We start from the raw sequence: 18148 nt of genomic DNA, 5'->3' as shown, positions 1-18148 counted from the left end.
GATGATTTGTGTGGGTTTATTTTATATCCTGAAACTTTGCTAAAATTGTTAATACTTTCAAGGAGTTTTTTAGTTGATTTTTCAGGTATGCTATAATATCATCTACAAAAAGTGAAAGTTTTGTTTCCCCTATTCTATTTGCCTGTTTTAATTGTTTTTCTCTCTTATTGCTATGGCTAACATTTCTAGCTCTATGTGGAATAACAGTGATAATAAGCATCCTTGCTTCACCCCTGATTGTATTGAGAAGAGTTTAGTTTATCCCCATTCCAGGTAATGCTTACTGATTGTTTTAGATAAATATTGCTTATCATTTTAAGGTAAGCTCCATTTCTATGTTCTCTACTATTTTGTTTTGTATTTTAAAAGAGGAATGGATGCTATATTTTGTCAAAAGCTTTTCCTGTACTTATTGAGATAATCACATGGTTTATGTTGGTTTTCTGATTGATATAATAAATTATGCTTATAGTTTTCCTTCTATTGAACAGTCTTGTATTCCTGTTATAAATCCTTTCTGGTCATAGCATATGATCCTTGTGATAAATTGCTCTAATCTCCTTACTAATATATTATTTAAAATTTTTCATCAATATTCATTAGGAAAACTATTCAATAATTTTCCATCTCTGTTTTAGCTCTTCCAAGTTTGTGTATCAGCACCATATTTATGCCAAAAAAGGCATTTGATGGAACTCCAACTATTTTTCCAAATAATTTATATAATATTGAGATTATTCTTTAAACATTTGATTTTAGGTTATGAAGTATTTTATTTCTTCTGTTAATCAGGGTAACTTATATTTTGTAGATATTCATCCGTTTCATTTAAATTGCTAAATTTAGTGTCATATAATTCAAAAAAATACCACCTAACAATTGCCTTAATTTCTTCTTCATTGGTGAATTTACCCCTTTCATTTGTGAGACTAGTAATTAAGGTTTCTTCTTTCCTTTTTAAAATCAAATTAACCAATTTTATTAAGGTTTTTCTAATAAAACCAGCTTCTAGTTTTTATTTATTAATTCAATGGTTTTTACTTTCAATTTTATTAATCTCCCCTATTTTCAGGATTTCCAATTTTGTGTTTAATTTGGGATTTTAATTTGTTTTTTCCAAGTTTTCAACTACATGCCCAATCATTTCTCTGCTTTTTCTGTATTTTATAGATGTAAGGAATTATAGATACATAGTTTTCCCTAAGTACCATTTTGCTGCATCTGATAAATTTTGATAAGTTGGCTCATTTTTGTCATTTTAATGAAATTATTATTTCTATAATTTGTTCTTAGATCTACTTTTTGAGGATTAGTTTATTTCCAATTAATTTTTAATTTCTCATTTGATTGTCCTATTGAATATAATTTTTATCATATTATGACCTGAAAAGGATGCAATGAATATTTCTGCTTTTCAGCATGTTGTTGTGAAGTTTTTATGTTTATGTGTGTGTCATATATACTGAGGAAAAGGTGTATTCCTTTCAATTCTTTCCAGACACTTATTACATCTAACTTTTCCAGAATTTTATTCACTTCCTGAGTTTCTTTTTAATTTATTTTTTTATTGGATTTATCTAGTTCTGAGAGGGGGGAATTGAGATCCCTCACTAATATCATTTTATTAACTATTTTCTTCTGTGAATTTTTTCCTCAAAATTTAGAATCTATTCCATGTGGTGCACATATGTTTGGTATTGATATGAATTCAATTGTCTATGGTACCTTTCAGCAAGATATAATTTCCTTCTTTATATCTTTTAATTAGATGTATTTTTGTTTTTGCTTTGTCTGAGTTCATGATTACTAGCCTTGCTTTGTTTACTTTAGCTGAAGCATAATTGAATCTACTCTAGCTCTACTTTACCCTTTGTGTATCTCTTCGCTTCAAATATGTTTCCTATAAACAATATACTGTAAGATTCTGGTTTTTAATCCATTCTGCTATGTACTTCTATTCTATGGGTAAATTCATCTCATTCACATTTATAGTTATGATAAAAAACTCCATATTTCCCTTCATGCTATTTTTTGATTGTTTATACCTGTATTACTCCATCTTTCCTTCCTCACAAGTGTTTTACTTCTGATCACTGCCTTCTCCAATATACCCTTTCTTTTATCAGTCCCCTTTGTTCTATTTTCCCCATCCCTTTTTATAGGGAAAATAGAGTTCTACATACAACTGAGTGTGCATGTCATTTCCTTTTAGCTACTCACCTCCCCTGCCTCCACCATCTAAACCATTATTATAATAGCTCTTTCATGGCTCTATTATGTGAGATAATTTATGCTATTCAATCTTCCCTTCCTTCTTCTTCTAGTACAACTTTCTTTCTCATTGCTTTATTTTCTTTTGGGGGGTATTATTTCATCAAAGTCACCTTATATACACAACCTCTGTCTACATATATAGCAATTGATCATATATTAATAGTCATTAAAGATTACAAATATTATATTACCACATAAAATATAAGCAGTTTAACCTCATTGAATTTTTTTATATTTTCTCTTTCTTGTTTTTTTTAACCTTATGTTTTCCTTGAATCTTGTATTTATTTGGAGGTCAAATTCTTTATTCAAATCTGGTCTTTAATTAGAAATGCTTGAAGATCCTCTATTTTATTAAATTCCCCCCCCCAAAAAAAAAGATTATATTCACTTTGCTAGGTAGGTGATTCTTGGTTGTAATCCTAACCCCTTTGCCTTCTCATATAGCTTATTCCAAATCTCCTGGTTCTTTAATGTGGAGGTTGCCAAATTCTGTGCAATCCTGACTGTAGCTACATTATATTTTAACTGTTTCTTTTTAGCAGCTTGAAGTACTTTCTTCTTGATCTGTGAGCTCTGGAATTTGACTCAGATGATCCTGGGAGTTTTTATTTTGGGATCTATTTCAAGAGGAGATTGTTGAAATTTTTCCATTTGTTTTCCCTTCAGATTCTAATATGTCAGGACAGTTTTCTTTGATAACTTTTCTTCTTTTGATAATAACCTTTGAGTAATCCATTAATTATACATACTTTCCGAGATCTGTTTTCTAGGTCAGTTGTTTTTCTAGCTAGAAATTTCACATTTTTTCCCTTTTTTGATATTGTTTTATTGTATATCAATATCTCAAAGAGTTGTTAGTTTCCATTAGTTCAATTCTAATTTTTAAGGAATTATTTTCTTAAGTGAGCTTTTGTACTTTTCCATTTGGTCAATTCTATTTTTTAGGGAGTTGTTTTCCTTGGTAAATTTTTGTATATTTTTTCCAATGCTATTGATGCTTTTCATTATTTTCTTGCATTACTTTAATTTTGTTTCCCAATTTTTCTTCTAGTTCTCTAATTTGCTATTTTTAAAGTCCTTTTTTTGTTCTTCTAGGAATTCTTTCTGTCCCTGAGACCAAATTACATTTTTCTTTGAGGTTTCACTTGAAGCCTTCACTATTGTCTTCTTCTAAGTTTATGCCTTGATCCTCCCCATCACCACAGTAGTTTTTTATAGTTAGTCTCTTTTTTGTTTTGGTTCTTCTTTTCTACCTTTTTTTTGTGATTTGGTGTTTTAATATGACATGGTCTCTGCTCTTACACTGTTCAAGGATTTTTGTACCAGGCTGTGATTCTTACTATTGGCTTTCACTGAGATTTAAGATTTAGAAACTCATTTTATCTGGAGTATAGGTTTCCCCTTCTGGCTTATACTGGGGTGGGGGGAGGAGGGGGGTGAAGGTTCTATATTGGCCTCCCCTGAGCATGAAGTTTAGCTGCTGACTTGCTCCAGGTGTGGAACCTTGCTGCTAGGTTGCTATTAAAATAAGGTCTCTTTGCTGGTAGTCCCAGAGGTAGGCTCTCATTGTTGGCAAGCTTCTGGGATGGAGCTTCACTACTGTTCAGCCAGGAGTCAAGGCCTCATATCTGGCTTGTGTTGTGGGTGTGATCATCACCTCAGGGTGGGGTCTTGATGGGAGGTAACACTTCCCATTTACCTAGAGGACTGCTAGTTTGCAAGAGAATGGGGGCCTTGCTGGTGGATTGTCCTAAGCTTGGACTCTTGCTGCACACCTACAGCTGCTACTACTCTTGGACCTTGCTCTCCTCCCACCCTAAACAGGCAGACCTTTCCTACAGGGCAAGTAAACCATTTCTTAGCTTTAGATAAATTCTAAGATAGTTTTATAGGTGTTTGGAGAGAATTTGGGAGGACTTCCCAGAGTTCCTTCCTCACTCCACCATATTGGAACCAGAAGTCCAATGCCAATTATTCTTGCCCTATTCTTGTCCAAAACTCACCTATGAACTGTTCTTCCTCATTTTAAATCATAGAAACATAGGTCTGGAGCTAGAGAAAAACTCAGAAGCCATCTAGGCTAATCCATTCTTTTTACAAATGAAGAAACTGAGACCCATGGAGGTAAAATGGGCTAATCAAGTTCAGAGAGGTAGCAAGCATCTAAGGTAAACCTAAACTCAAGTCCCACACAGTTTGTACTGGAAGCTGTTGAAGGAATACTTTGTTTTCAGGGAACACCCAACTTTTTCTTAGTAAATGGTCTAAAATTGGTCTTTTTTTTGATATTTCTAAAAGGGAAATAAGGAGAAGGAAAACAAGAAAAAAAGGGGAAAATCTCACAGTATAATGGATTTATTTTCAGATGATAAATCCCCATCTCCCTCAAGCTGCTCTTAACAAGAAACAGAACAGGAATAAAATATCTGTTAACAGACAGAGGCACATGAAAGCAAATGATTTTTGTTCCTTCTGCAATTCCCTCTCAGTTAAAACCAGACATCTGATAGATGGGTCTTGCACTTGACCTTGAAAAGCTAACCCATTGGGGCTGGGCCACCCAATAGGAAGAACAGACCAGGAATGGGGCTCTTAGGAAAAGGGGAGGTCAAATTCCTTTTGGTTCCAACCTAGTAGAGGCAGGGAGGGGAGGGGAGGGGAGGAAAGGAAAACAAGCCACAGAAGGCTTTTCCCTCCCTAAAGGTAGATAAATGGTAAGGAAACTCATTCCCAGTCCTAGTGAGCAGGGAACCATGCCTGAAGAACAATTTGCATCTTCTCCCAAGATATAGGGGAGTAGGGTGGGGGTGGTGATGGGGATAAAGAAATGAATGAATTTCTTTCAAAAACAGGCCATGTGTTTACAACAGGACCCTCTTCTTGCTCACTTATCCATTAGAGAATGGAGTGGCAGTTTGCCATTTACTGAAGCCCTGATGTGATTTGCTGATTAAGACAGTCTGGATTACTTCCTGTTGCAGCTTCCTTTACTCCAACTCTCTTAAAGGTGCCAGAGATTGGGAATGGGAGAAGGGAGTGGGAAGATGAGAAAAGAGACAAGACATAGGATTAAATTTCCTCCTTGAGTATTAATTGTTTAGTCACCTGAATGTTATACTGTCCAACTTTCCCCTTCCCAGTCTTCATCCATTAGGGATATGTTATTGTGAATTTTCTGGAAAGGCAGTGACTTCTTGCTGAATGTTCCAGTAGAGATGAACAAATACCATGAAAGTTGAGACCTCAGCTATGAGGACTGTTCACATAATGCTCTAATTTCTAGCCTTGAACCCAAAGGACACAGGAAAGAATATTCAGGACAAGGGAGGAAGGCAGAGCTCCAATTTCCAAAACTTTGCTTCCTTCTCCATTGGGAAGAACCAAATGATCAGAAGGAGGAAGTGGATAAGCAGGTAGGGAGCAGTTGATAGAGTATTGAACTGTTGGATTCAAATTCCAACTGAGATATGTATTAGCTGTGTGACCCTGGGTAAATCATTTTATCTGTCTGCTTTAGTCTCCTTATCTGCATAATGAGAAAAATAACACTTGCTCGAGGGTTTAAAAAATCAAATGAGATAATAATCATAAAGCCTTTAGCACAGTGCCTGGCAGATAATAAATCCTATATCAATGTTAGTTATCTTCATCATCCTCATCATTATTATTATAATTGTTATTATGGTTCATATGAGGAGATGTTGAGTTAATATTCGCTAATGTTTTATAAGTATTAAAAGTGCCTAATCAATGCAAATTAAAATTACTATTAGTAATCTTAGATCGGTACTGTTAGCCTTTGGTTCAAATCAGTGACAAAGAAGTTAATGAATGAAAAAGGACATACTCAGGGTTAGACTGTAGGGCTCAACCTTGTATAAATACAACTGTAAACAGATTAAAATGTAAATAGGAAATGTTTAATAATTAAATAAAATATAATAAAACAAAGATAATGCCAATTTGTGGTTTTTGAAGTCAATTGACTACAATGAGTATCAGAATCTGGGTTCAAATTCAGGTTCTGTTCTCTCATTTCTGCTTTGTTTTTGTTCAGATTGGTCATCCCTCCCTTCTCACCTCTACCTCTTGTTATCCCTCATTTTGGTTCAAGAATTAGCTAAAATGCCAGACTTTCCTGACCCCTTTACTTATGTGAGCCTTCATCTCTATAGTTATCTTCTTTCTTTGCTGTTAATTTATAAGTTTTCCCTTTCATTGGAATGTAAGCTCCTGCACGTTGGGGATTGTTTTGAGGTTTTTGAGGTTTTTTTCCCCCCCTTATACCTAGCATTCAGCCTTGTTTCTGGTACACATTAAACACATATAAATGCTTGTTGATTAATTGTCAATCAATCTGATTAACCTTGGACATATCATTTCATGTCTCCAAGCCTGTGTTTCTTGAAAAATAAAGGGATTATACTAGATAAGTCAGGGTTCCTTTCAGTTCTAGATGCATGATCCTATATTTTGTTGATTCCTTGATCTGCTAATTCTATATAAAGCAAGTTATTTGTCCTTCTGGGTCCAAGTTTTCTCAACTATAAAACAAACAATCTCTAAAGATGCCTTTCAGTTTTACCATTCTAAAAAATATGTCCTTTCTATTCTATTGATCTACTCTTTAGAGCTGACATTTCTAATTATATGTATTCATAATTATATAACCTTATATCTTCTTGTTGCTTTGGGATCTTACCCCTGGTTTCCCCCCCCCTTTTGTTTTCTCCTTTTATAAAATAGAAGATAATAGGGGGAAGAGAATCAATCAATCAATAATATTTTAAAAGCATCAGACACTATACTAAATGCTAGGCATTCAAGTATAAAGAATGAACAAATCCCTACTCACAATGAATAGAATTTTATAACTAGGAGGCAAGCATTCTTTGAGAAATAAAGTGTTCCATTTTAATGTCTCATTTGGGGCTTGCCCCCCCCATCTTGGATTTTTCAAGTACAAAAAGTTCTAACATTTTCTTTACACTTGGAAGATTTTGAAAATGGATCAGTTATAGACTGAGTCACTAACATTGGAGAACCTGACTGGCTAAATTCAGGAAGACATCACCAGATGTTTGGTCATTGGCTAGATACTGGTTGGAGACTAACATAGAGGTGGGTGACTTTGGGCTTCATTTGCCCAACATATAATGTTCAGAGTTTTGTTAGGGAATTGGAACGTAATTCTTTGATTCATTGATTCATTGAACAAGTCACTATTAAGAAACCCCTATTTTTCGGGTACTTTGCTAGGGGATGGGAAAACAAGAGATAGAACAAAAGAAATACCTCCACCTTCAAATAACTTACATTCTACTTGAAGTAGAGAGTGTAGTCAACATGAAGAGATAAATTTATTTTAAAAAGTGAAAACTAACCAGAGCAAAGGGGAAATTCAGACCAAATATTCTGGAAAGAGAGGACAGAGATAATACTTTCAGTTGCTGTAAGTAAGAAAGAAGGGAAGATAGTTAATTCTCTAAATAGACTTTCTAGGACTACAAATTACAGATAAAGTTCTCTACATCAGAAAAATCATTAGTGATGGAATTTTTGTAGAACAGAGAAGCAAGAGATAAGGGAAATTATGACTTGACTTGTCTCATATGTGGTAGCCAAAATTATGTGTTCAATTCTTCTTACATTTTCAGACTATATTTGTCAATGTCATAAAGATTGTCAATCAATGCCATAAACAATATAAAAATGTCAGACCACCATGTCTTTCTGACCATGATTTCTAGAATCAAATAATTTTAGATCCAGAGGAGATTTCTAAGATCTAGTTAGAAGATAAATGATTTAGAATTGGAAGAAACCTCAGAAATTATGTAATCCAGTTACCTCATTTTACAGACAAGCCGAGGCCTAGAGAAGTTCAAATGACAGCCCAGCAGCACAATGGTTGCCAATAAGTGGAAGAGCTGGGATTTGAAATCTGCTTCTTAGACTTTAAATTGCTTAACCTGTACTACCCCCCAACACTCCTCATCTGAAGAAACAGAAGGCATGGGAAGTGCTTTCCAAAGTCATACAACTAGTTAGCAGCAGACCAATTTAGTAGATCATAGGCTGTTAGGGTATTAGATATAGACCTTCAAAAGATCTTAAGAGATTTTCTAAATTAAAAAAAAAATGAAGAACAGAAAAACTCAAACACTTGCCCAAAATGATACAACTACTAAAATGAAGAGCTATGAGCCCAGGTACTCTAGATGAAAGGTACTTTCGACTACATTATTTACTATTTCTCTTATGTATGCTTCACTGCAGTCTAATTTCTTTTGTTTTCTCCCCCACCTTGATGATTAGTTGTAATCTATATGTATCCTATAGAAGATAAATGTTCAAACTGGTATAGATCTTAGAAAGCCAGGGTGGAATCATGAAGGACTGACTACCCACTTCAGATTAGCCTCATTTCCTTTTTTTTTTTTTGAGAAGTTGCCAGATTGGCAGTTCAAAGGAACACAGTAGGTATAAAATAGAATGATCCAAAAGCTTAAAACCACACAAATGGACCACAATGTGTGTGTGTGTGTGTGTGTGTGTGTGTGTGTGTGTGTGTGCACCCCCTATTATTTCTCTGTCCTTTGATGGTCTGCTTCAGAGAGAAAAGTCAAATGATAATAGCTCTAAAAGCCACAGAATTCAGCCCCTTCATTTTATGTGAGGAAGTCAGGGAGTTAATTTTTCCCAAAGGGTCAGTCATAAGGGTAATATTAGAGAGAGAGATTTAAACCCAGACCCTTGATTCCAAAGCCAATGCTTCTGCCACCACAGCATAGAATCAACCACATGTTCGTCTAAAAATTGGAATCCATCTGGCCTCATGGTCCATCTCATTTTGTGGATACTCCCTGAGCTATGTTAGTTGGGTCCTGGAACAATGGCTAGGTGCCCTAAAAGACAAGTTGACACATGACCTCAAGTCATTTGAAATATTTACTAAGAAAAGATGTAAACACACTTATCACCCTGGCAGGTTTAGTCACTGGAAAAGGGTGGAGGTGTGTATATTTTTAGGAGTCTCTGAAGCTGATCTGTTTGTTTCATCTCAAATGCGGATTAGGAGAACAAGCATCCAAGTCCCTAAACAAAATTAAACCATCTAAGCAGAATAAAAACATTTTTGTTGTTGTTGTTCAGTCAAGTCCAATACTTGATGACCCCCATTGTAGTTTTCTTGGCAAAGATACTGGATTAGTTTGCTGTTTCCTGCTCCAGCTTATTTTACAGATGAGGAAATTGAGGTAACAGGGTCACCCAGATTGCCCAGGGCCACACAACTAGTTTTAAATTCAGGAAAAGGAGTCTTTCTGACTCCAGGTGTGGTGTTCTATCTACTGCACCACATCATTACTTCTCAAAATGAAAAAAATACATTTAAAAATCCCACAAAGTTCTGTAACTCTTCTCTTACCTCTATGGAGATAGTTAGAAATGAAAGGAAAAAAAGTATGCATTACACCCCCATCCCCTATCTAACAACTATGAGGATTCTTTTCCCAAAGGCCACAATATAGTATAAAAAAAACTTGCTAAGAACCTAGATTTAGAGATGGAAAGAAGCTCAAGGGCCATATCATCCAATTCCCTTATTTTATAGAGGGAAAAAAACAGGCTCTATGTCTTATCCAGATTCAGACTTGGAAAACAGAAGTACTCGAATTTGACCTCAGGTCTTCTGACTTAATTTAGGGTTCCTTCTATGTCACTTTGCTTCTCAACTCCTAATAGATTAGAATTTAGAGTACAAGGCAATCTATTTCCTGGCCACACATATAAATTATCTTTTCTTTACCCATGAATACTAATATATACTCACATATAAATATAAATTATCTTTTATTTATCTGTTTAGAGAGAGAAAAAAAGACAGAGAGAGACAGACAGAAAGAGGCATACAGAGAGAATGAGAGAATTTAATTTCTAACCATTACTTACTAGCTCTATGATCTTGAACAAGCCAAGACTTCACAAAATGTCCAAAATGGCAGTCTTTAGAGGTCGCTTAGCCAACCAAGCTAGAGAAGGACTCCCTTTTAAAAAATCCCCAACATGTGGTTTTTCAATTGAAGACATTCTGTGATGGGGAATCCAGCACCTCCCAGTTTATCTTATCCCACTTTGGGAAAGTTCTAAGAATCAGGAGGTTTTTCTTCATGTCCAGCCAAAAGCTGCTTCTTTTCAATTTCAACACATTGCTCACACTTCTGTCTCTTGGGGCTAAGGAATGGGCAAACATCCAGGATTGCAGAAAGGAAAGAGGTAAGTGGGATCTCGGAGGCCACGTAGACTATCCCTTACTTGACACCTAAAAAAATTTTTGCAACTTTTCTGATAAATGGTCTTCCTACATAAGACTTCCAATAAGTGGGAATTCCTTCACTCTCAGAGGCATTCCATTACACTTTTGGATGGATCTAATTGCTAGGAAGTTTTTTCTTACATCTAGTCTACAACAATTTCTACAATGCTATCCCACTAATTCTGGTTCTGCCTTCTGAGGCATGAAGCCAAACAAGACTAATCCCCAAGTCCACATGATGATCTTCCAATGTTTGAGGGTAGCTATCTTTTCTTCTTTAGGTTAAACATTTAACCTTTAAAGAATCTTCCTACTGAATACTCTTGAGGTCTTTTATCACCCCAATAATGCTTCAGTTGAGCTTTATCACTCCAAAAATGGAAGTCAATCAATATATATTTAAGAAGCACCTACTTTGTACAAGCATTACTATTAGGCACTGCAGATACAAATTAAAAGAGTGAAGTAATTCATGCCCAAAAGGAGTCTTTATTATAACATCTACATGTGAAGGATTTGTAAATCTACTTCAGCAACAACAACAAATAAAATTGAATGTACTCTACCATGTGAGACTTCGTTAGTACTATCATGTACCAAGACTTATTCACTAGGCCTCTTAATGCCATCAAGTTAGTATTTTGATTACTGTTATCACAGTGACAACTTATATTTGGGTTGTAATCCTCATAAATGCATATCTTTTTCAGCTAAACTACTATCCAGATGAAGCTCCTCTATCCTGTACTTAGGATTTTAATTTTTTTGAACCCAAGTGTAAGATTTTATGTTTATCTTTACAAAATTTTGTCTTAATTGGAGCCATAATGCTGGTCATGCTTTTATTCAAATCATTGATAAAAAAACATTAAAGGGTCAAACAGATAACCAGGAGCATTCTATAATAGACCATCTTCAAATTAACATTTAATCATTAAATATCATTCATCATTGACTGTTCAACCATGTTTCAATTCAACTAGTTTTATTCCCTCACATTTCCTCATCTGTAGTTTTTGTAATTGTGCAGTTTTCAGTTATGTCCAATTCTTCATGACCCCACTTAGGTCTTCTCTAGTTCATTTTAAAGATAAGGAAATTGAAGCAAACAAGATTAAGGGACTTGCCCAGGGTCACACTATGAGTGTGTGTGTGTATCGAAAATACTATATTAAAAGAGATAAAGAATATCTTTTGCACTTCCTGATCTGCCCAACTAGTAAGTCTATTTAAAAAAAACCCCACAAGATTGGTCTGCCAAGACCTGGCAGCAGCTCATCTGATAAAAAGAAGGGATGAGAATCATAATGGACTGCAAGCTCAATTTAAATCTATGTTTAAATCTATGTATGTTATAGCAGCCAAGAAATCTAATGATATCCTGGGCTCTGTAATAAGCCATAACTTCCATAATGAAGTAACAGACTTTGCTAAATCCATCTTAGGGAGCATCAGGAATATTATATTTAGTTCTTCATACAAATTTTCAGAAGGATGCAGAAAAGGTGAAGAAAGTTTAAGGGGAGACCTATTAGAATGATGAAGTGCCTCAAAATCATGCTTTAAGAGTATCAGCTAAAAAGCAACAACAAGGAAGAAGAAAACATTGGGGAGAGATAGGACATAATTTCTTCTTGAACCTTAAAGGATATTTAATGGAAAAAGAAATAGACTGTTGCTCAACACTCAAAGTTGGAACAAGGGGAAATGTTACAATTTTTCAGAAGCAAATTTAATCTCGATTCAAGTAATATAAAAACCAAACAATCCATTAAATGATCTCTAATCTCTTCTATCTCCAAAAGGTTTTTGTTTCCATGACTTGCTTTTAATGAAGTTATGCTGGTTTTTTCACAACTAGCATTTTTTTTGGTAGCCATTCATTAGTTCCATACCCCCCCATAAGATGTTCTAAAAATTTTTCATGAGTGGAAGAAATTATATATGATCTCTGAGCTTGTCAGAATGCAAAATGCAAGAATATGTCTTGTAATTCATGGTAGTTAATTTTTTTAATTGACAACACCTTCTCTGACCTTTTTGACTCTCCTTGTGCTTAGTAATGTCAGAGATGTAAGGCTCCTAGCAGTAAACATAATGGAACACACTTATCTTTAGGCATAGTCTATTATCATGTTCCCCCCACTTATGTGTTAAAAGTTTTCTCTAAAATACATCATAATCTCTTGTAATTTCTTAACGACTAAGTTCAATGATGATTTTACCTTTTCTGTCTAGGGTTACCCACCCATTCCTTTGCCTCCTCTCCCAAAACCTCCTTATTCTAAGATAGTAATAACTTCTCTTCGAGGCCATCATTAGACTAATTATGAGCAAGAGGTTTCCCATGCAGATAACAGCCATCTGAATGTTAAAATAATTTATGTGTTGAATATCTGTTGAGGGAGAGCTATCCAAAAGACTGATCAACAGTTAAGAAAGACTGTTCATAATCTTAACCACGTGGACCCTGGCTAATCAGCACTCCCCAACCATCAAGGGCAGAGAGAAAAAGAGAATATTTTTTATCATGCCAAAACAGAAGTTTTCTTTTTCTTTAAGAAAAATCCTAGGGGCAGCTAGGTGGTGCAGTAGGTAGGGCATTGGTCCTGAAGTTGGCAGGATCTGGGCTTTAATCCAGTCTCAGAAATGTACTAGCTGTCTGACAAATCACTTAAGCACAATTGCCTCAAAAAAAAAAAAAGAGGAAAATTTAAAAAAAAAAGGAAAAACCCTGCCTCAGATCACAGTGTTGCTGAAGATTCTCTGCTTCTTCCTCTCTTCAGATGTAGGTGTAGACTTCTACATGAAGCATGACTTATTGATCCTATTACAAAAATTTTTCTAATAACTTCAATAAAATCCACTTGGATAGGAAAGTTAGGATCTGCTTTCCCTGGCATATAACTACCAAGTTAGAGAGCATTTACTGCTACTTGTAAGGGAATGGATAGGACAGAATCACCTCTCCAGCCTCTGAAATTAGCCCCCCAAATCCAAGACAATGATAAATCAGTCTGAGTTACTTTGAAGAAAATATGCTGACAAAAATCCTCCCCCTCCTACCCCATGCATTAACAAAACATCTGCTTTTAGAAGGAGGAAATAATATGTTACTCTGAAAGGGAATTTTCATTTCATCCAGTCTCTGCCTTACAAACACATGTCCCACACATGCCAAGTGGCTTAGGTCTCATGATACTGTATCCCAATCTAGAAGAACATTGAACACATAACAGAAGGGCAAGGCAATAGGTACTCCCCAATAGGAATTCAGTGTTTGCACACTTACCAGAAACTACATTCCATTCAACTATTTCCATCTACTGATCCCTTTCTATTCCACTCTTTATGATCCCCAGAAGATGCTGACACTCATCACTTCAGGAAGGCGGCCTCAATGAGAAAAGGCATCATCGCCTGAATTCCAAATCAAATTACCTGTCTGGTGAAAACTAGAGACAGGTGTGACATAATGAGTTTGGGGAGTTGGCAGTGGCCTAGGGCAGCTTCAGAAACTGGCAGCTGCTCCTATTTGTAAACACAAGGGAAAGTGATGGTTTTCATGGTTCTCTGGTTCAGTGAAGGTGAAAATTCTGGCCAGTCATCCCTCAACCGATAACTAATTTAACCACAAGTCATTAGCTTACACTAATGTGCTAATTAGCCAGCTGATTAAAGTTAATTAAAAACTAATCAAGATTTTAAAAAAATGTTGTATCTCATTAAGGTAACGTGCCATTTTCAAAAGACCAAATAAAATTACTTATTTTTGTAATGGAAGGGAAGATAGAGAGAGAGAGAGAGAGAGAGGGTCATTTCTTCATTTATATCCCTGGGAATTGTAAGATTCTGAGTTTATTTTGTAGTAGGAGCTTAATCTTATAATTAACAGAATTGTGTGAACAACAGGTGAACATGCAACAAAAAGACATATTTGTCCCATGCTAGGTCAATTCTAAACCTTTGATTCTGTGATCCTCCAAATTAGTTCACTACTTCCTGCTCAGCCTATTTTGCCAGGAATTGACAACTTTCCTGGGATGGTTAATGCTGCTTTCAGTCTTCCAGTGATTTTTTTTTTATGATTGTTTTTAAAAAAGTTAACATCAAAATTGAAATACATATTTTCCCATTCTGCCATCACTTTGATTGAAGGAAAATCAGAACCTGGACAGCTCACAAATCCTATGAATTCTATCAACACCATTTTCAACAAGGGTCAGGGTGGGTACATTTCCAATCAATAAAATGGATTTTTAATAATGACAATTCTGACTCACCTTCTGCAGACAGACCCTGTATGTTTATCCCCTTAGCTGCCAGGAAATTCAGACAGGCATCTATGTTTTCAATCTAGGGGAGAAAAACAACAGAGAATAGACATTCAATAAAAGTTTGCCTTCCTCCAGTATCACCTGGCATCACATTTTGCCCAGAGCTTCAACAGAAAAGAGTCCTTCATACACTAGCTTGGATTCTTTTTTTTAAAATTAAATTATTTTTATTAGCTTGGATTCTTTCATTCATTCATTCATTCATTCATTCATTCAGGATTTTGCAAGGCAAATGGGGTTAGGTGGCTTGTCCAAGGCCACACAGCTAGGTAATTATTAAGTGTCTGAGTCCGGATTTGAACTCAAGTACTCCTGACTCCAGGGCTGGCGGGCTATCCACTGTACCACCTAGCCACCCAGTAGCTTGGATTCTTAACAAAGAAAGTGTACCAATATTAAACAAACAACCCTCCTAATCCATAGATGCAGGTCAACAACTGCTCTTTGTTTATACTTACATAGGAAAAGGTTACCTAACATGCCAACCACTAGATTCCCAGAGTAGCAGCCCTCCATCTCTCCAGGATGCCAACAATAACCAGTATAGAACTGGCAACCTTGACTTGACCATTGTCTCCAGTATGGTCCTGAAAAAGTGCTAAGTTGCCAAATAAGTTGGAAGTGAGGAAAGATTAGTCCACTAGCCTGTGTTGGCAGAAATTTCCAGTCACTGAGATAGGCAGTGAAATGTAAAAATGGTAACTGGAGGTTGCAGCTGGTATCTAGGCAATGTTTACTCACAAAATTCCCAGAATAGCAGGCATTGCAGATGACTGGGGAGGGCTACAATTTCTCATGCCCATCTGTCTTGCTGCTCCCTCACCCTATCAAACAGGGACCCACTAGCAAAAGGGCAGGAGCTTCTCAAATGCTCTCAGATCCTAGGAGGGCTGATATCATAGCTAAAGCTCAAACACATGCTAATGGACAGCAGCAGGAAGAAGAATTAACACATTCATTGATATAGATCTTGTTTACACTTCAATTGTTAAGGTTTATGATTATTATAAAGAAAGATGCTCTACCTTGAGGTGAGCCACTGGAATGTAGTGGTCAAGCCAGACTTGACCATTTGCTAGCTATAAGGTCTGGCAAACCTCTTAATATCTTGTTCTTTTTAAATAGAGATCATATCACTTATGTATCACACAGAGCTATTTAGAATATTCTTGAATCAAAATATGATAAATCTCTATGTAAACCAAATGTAGAGCCTATATTAGATTGCTTTCTGTCGGGGGGGGGGGGGGAGAAAAATTATAAAACTCTAAACCTTGCCAAAAAAACTGAGTGGTTAAAAACTACCACTGTATATAGTTGGAAAAATAAATAAAATATTTATAGAAAGAAAAAATAAATAACTGGAAATTAAAAAACTCTCTGTAAACCATGCAAATATGAGTTATTGAGTAAAGTCATTGAGATTCATAAGGAAATGAATGCTTTTGGCAGTTTGCAACAGAATGTTTTGATATTCACACCCAGACTCAGTCACTATTTTCCTGAACTGAGACCAGCCATCAATTCATAGAGTTTCATATGAACTAACAAAAGATTATTGTTTACAACAGAAGTGTAAGTAACTCTCCTGGTGCAATTTTTAATTATTCTCTTTTGCAGGCAGTGCAACAGAGAATTCTTCACATTTCTACCCTTCTTCTCTGGATTATATAGACCTGAGCTTAGGGTCACCTCTTCTACACTGAAAACAAGAAAGCAATTTAAAATGTTTTCAATTAGAAGGTACAGTACCTAGAGAGTTGGTCTGACAGACAGCTAGGAAAACCCAAGGTCAAGGCTGACCTCCAACATATCCTGGCTGTATGACCCTGAGAATTCAATTTTTTGCTTAGTGATTTGGGCAGCTCTTTCTCTAATGAAATAACTTGCAGAGAAGGTACTGAGCTATATCAGAACAGTGAGTCTTCTTATCTGGGAGTTCCCTATATCAAGAAAGTCACAAGTTCCATTCATCAAATGAATGGAGAACTCACTAAATCTTTATACCCATTTAAAAGGCTACAATTGGGTGGCTAGGTGGTAAAGTGGATAGAGCACTGGCCTTGTAGTCAGGACTACATGAGTTCAAATCTGGCCTCAGACACTTAATAATTACTGAGCTGTGTGGCCTTGGGCAAGCCACTTCACCCCATTACCTTACAAAAACTAAAAAAAAGGCTCCAATTATGGCATTGTTCCATTACCATATGCTTAGTATATGATATTGTTGGCAGCAATTACAACTGCTTCCACCTCTGATGCACCTTAAATAAACCCTGATCTTACAATGTACAATGTCTTACAAGGTCAATGTCATCTTGAGAACAGACAGAAATGAATGAAATGCAAAAAAGAAGTTAGCATCTATTCACTAGAAAGAAAATCACTCCAATTCTCTCCCCATTTTTGCAAAATTTTTACCCTTCTCCCTCTTTCTATCTCCTCACCACTGAAATGATGAGGCACTTGCTACAATTTCTTACAGCCATTCTCCTCACCTATGCCTACATGATAAAGAAGAGAAGTGATGAGACAAGATGAGAAGGAACAAGAAAAGACTCTAATGGGTGTTCTGGAGTAATCTTCCACTGGGACACTGACCAAGAAAAAAAAATTGGGGCAGGGGAAACTAAAAGAAGTCAAAATCCTCTTGAAAATAACCAGAATTTCTGCCTTGTTTCAATTCAATGTCAACTTCTAAAGACAAATGACAATAAAGGAAAATCTTGGATATTTATTTCATACTTTTGGTCCTGAACTCTAGGATCTTAAATGCTATGATCAAACCAAATTTTAGAGAAATGTGGGAAGATATATGAAGTGATGTAGAGTTAAGTGAGTAGAACCAGGAGAATATTCTACATTATAATAAAAGCACTGTTATAATTATTCAATGTTAGAATGAATTTTGAAACACTTGATATTTCTGATGAAGGCAATGACCAGCCATGATTCTGGAAGAATAATGATGAAGAATGTTAGCATATTCCTGAGAGGTGATAAATTAATTATGTAGAATGAGAAATACATCTTTATTTATTTTTAAGGCATACATTTTTGAATGCAATTAATGTAGAGGTTTATCTGACCATGCATATTTCTTACAAAAATACCCTCCCATCTCCTTTTTCCCTTGGTGGGGACAAGGATTAGAGGAAGGAAAAAAATGTTTAATTGAAAAAAAATTTTAATTTTGTCCTCAAATATATCAAGAACA

At 35.6% G+C, this 18148-nt stretch overlaps 1 protein-coding gene across 8 annotated transcripts in view; it reads right to left on the bottom strand.

Moving 5' to 3' along the window:
- The window catches only part of NAV2 (neuron navigator 2), a 436581-nt gene that overhangs the window by 270548 nt on the left and 147885 nt on the right, over positions 1-18148 (bottom strand). For 7 of the 8 annotated variants that reach the window (XM_074230361.1, XM_074230362.1, XM_074230365.1 and 4 more), the window contains exon 4: positions 14878-14950. In XM_074230361.1, coding sequence (XP_074086462.1) covers positions 14878-14950 — 73 coding nt within the window. The other variant, XM_074230367.1, reaches the window with a different exon arrangement.

The sequence above is a fragment of the Macrotis lagotis genome, chromosome 3, assembly GCF_037893015.1.
Source record: "Macrotis lagotis isolate mMagLag1 chromosome 3, bilby.v1.9.chrom.fasta, whole genome shotgun sequence".
Lineage (NCBI taxonomy): Eukaryota > Metazoa > Chordata > Mammalia > Peramelemorphia > Peramelidae > Macrotis > Macrotis lagotis.
This window is presented reverse-complemented; position numbering and strand designations above follow the sequence as displayed.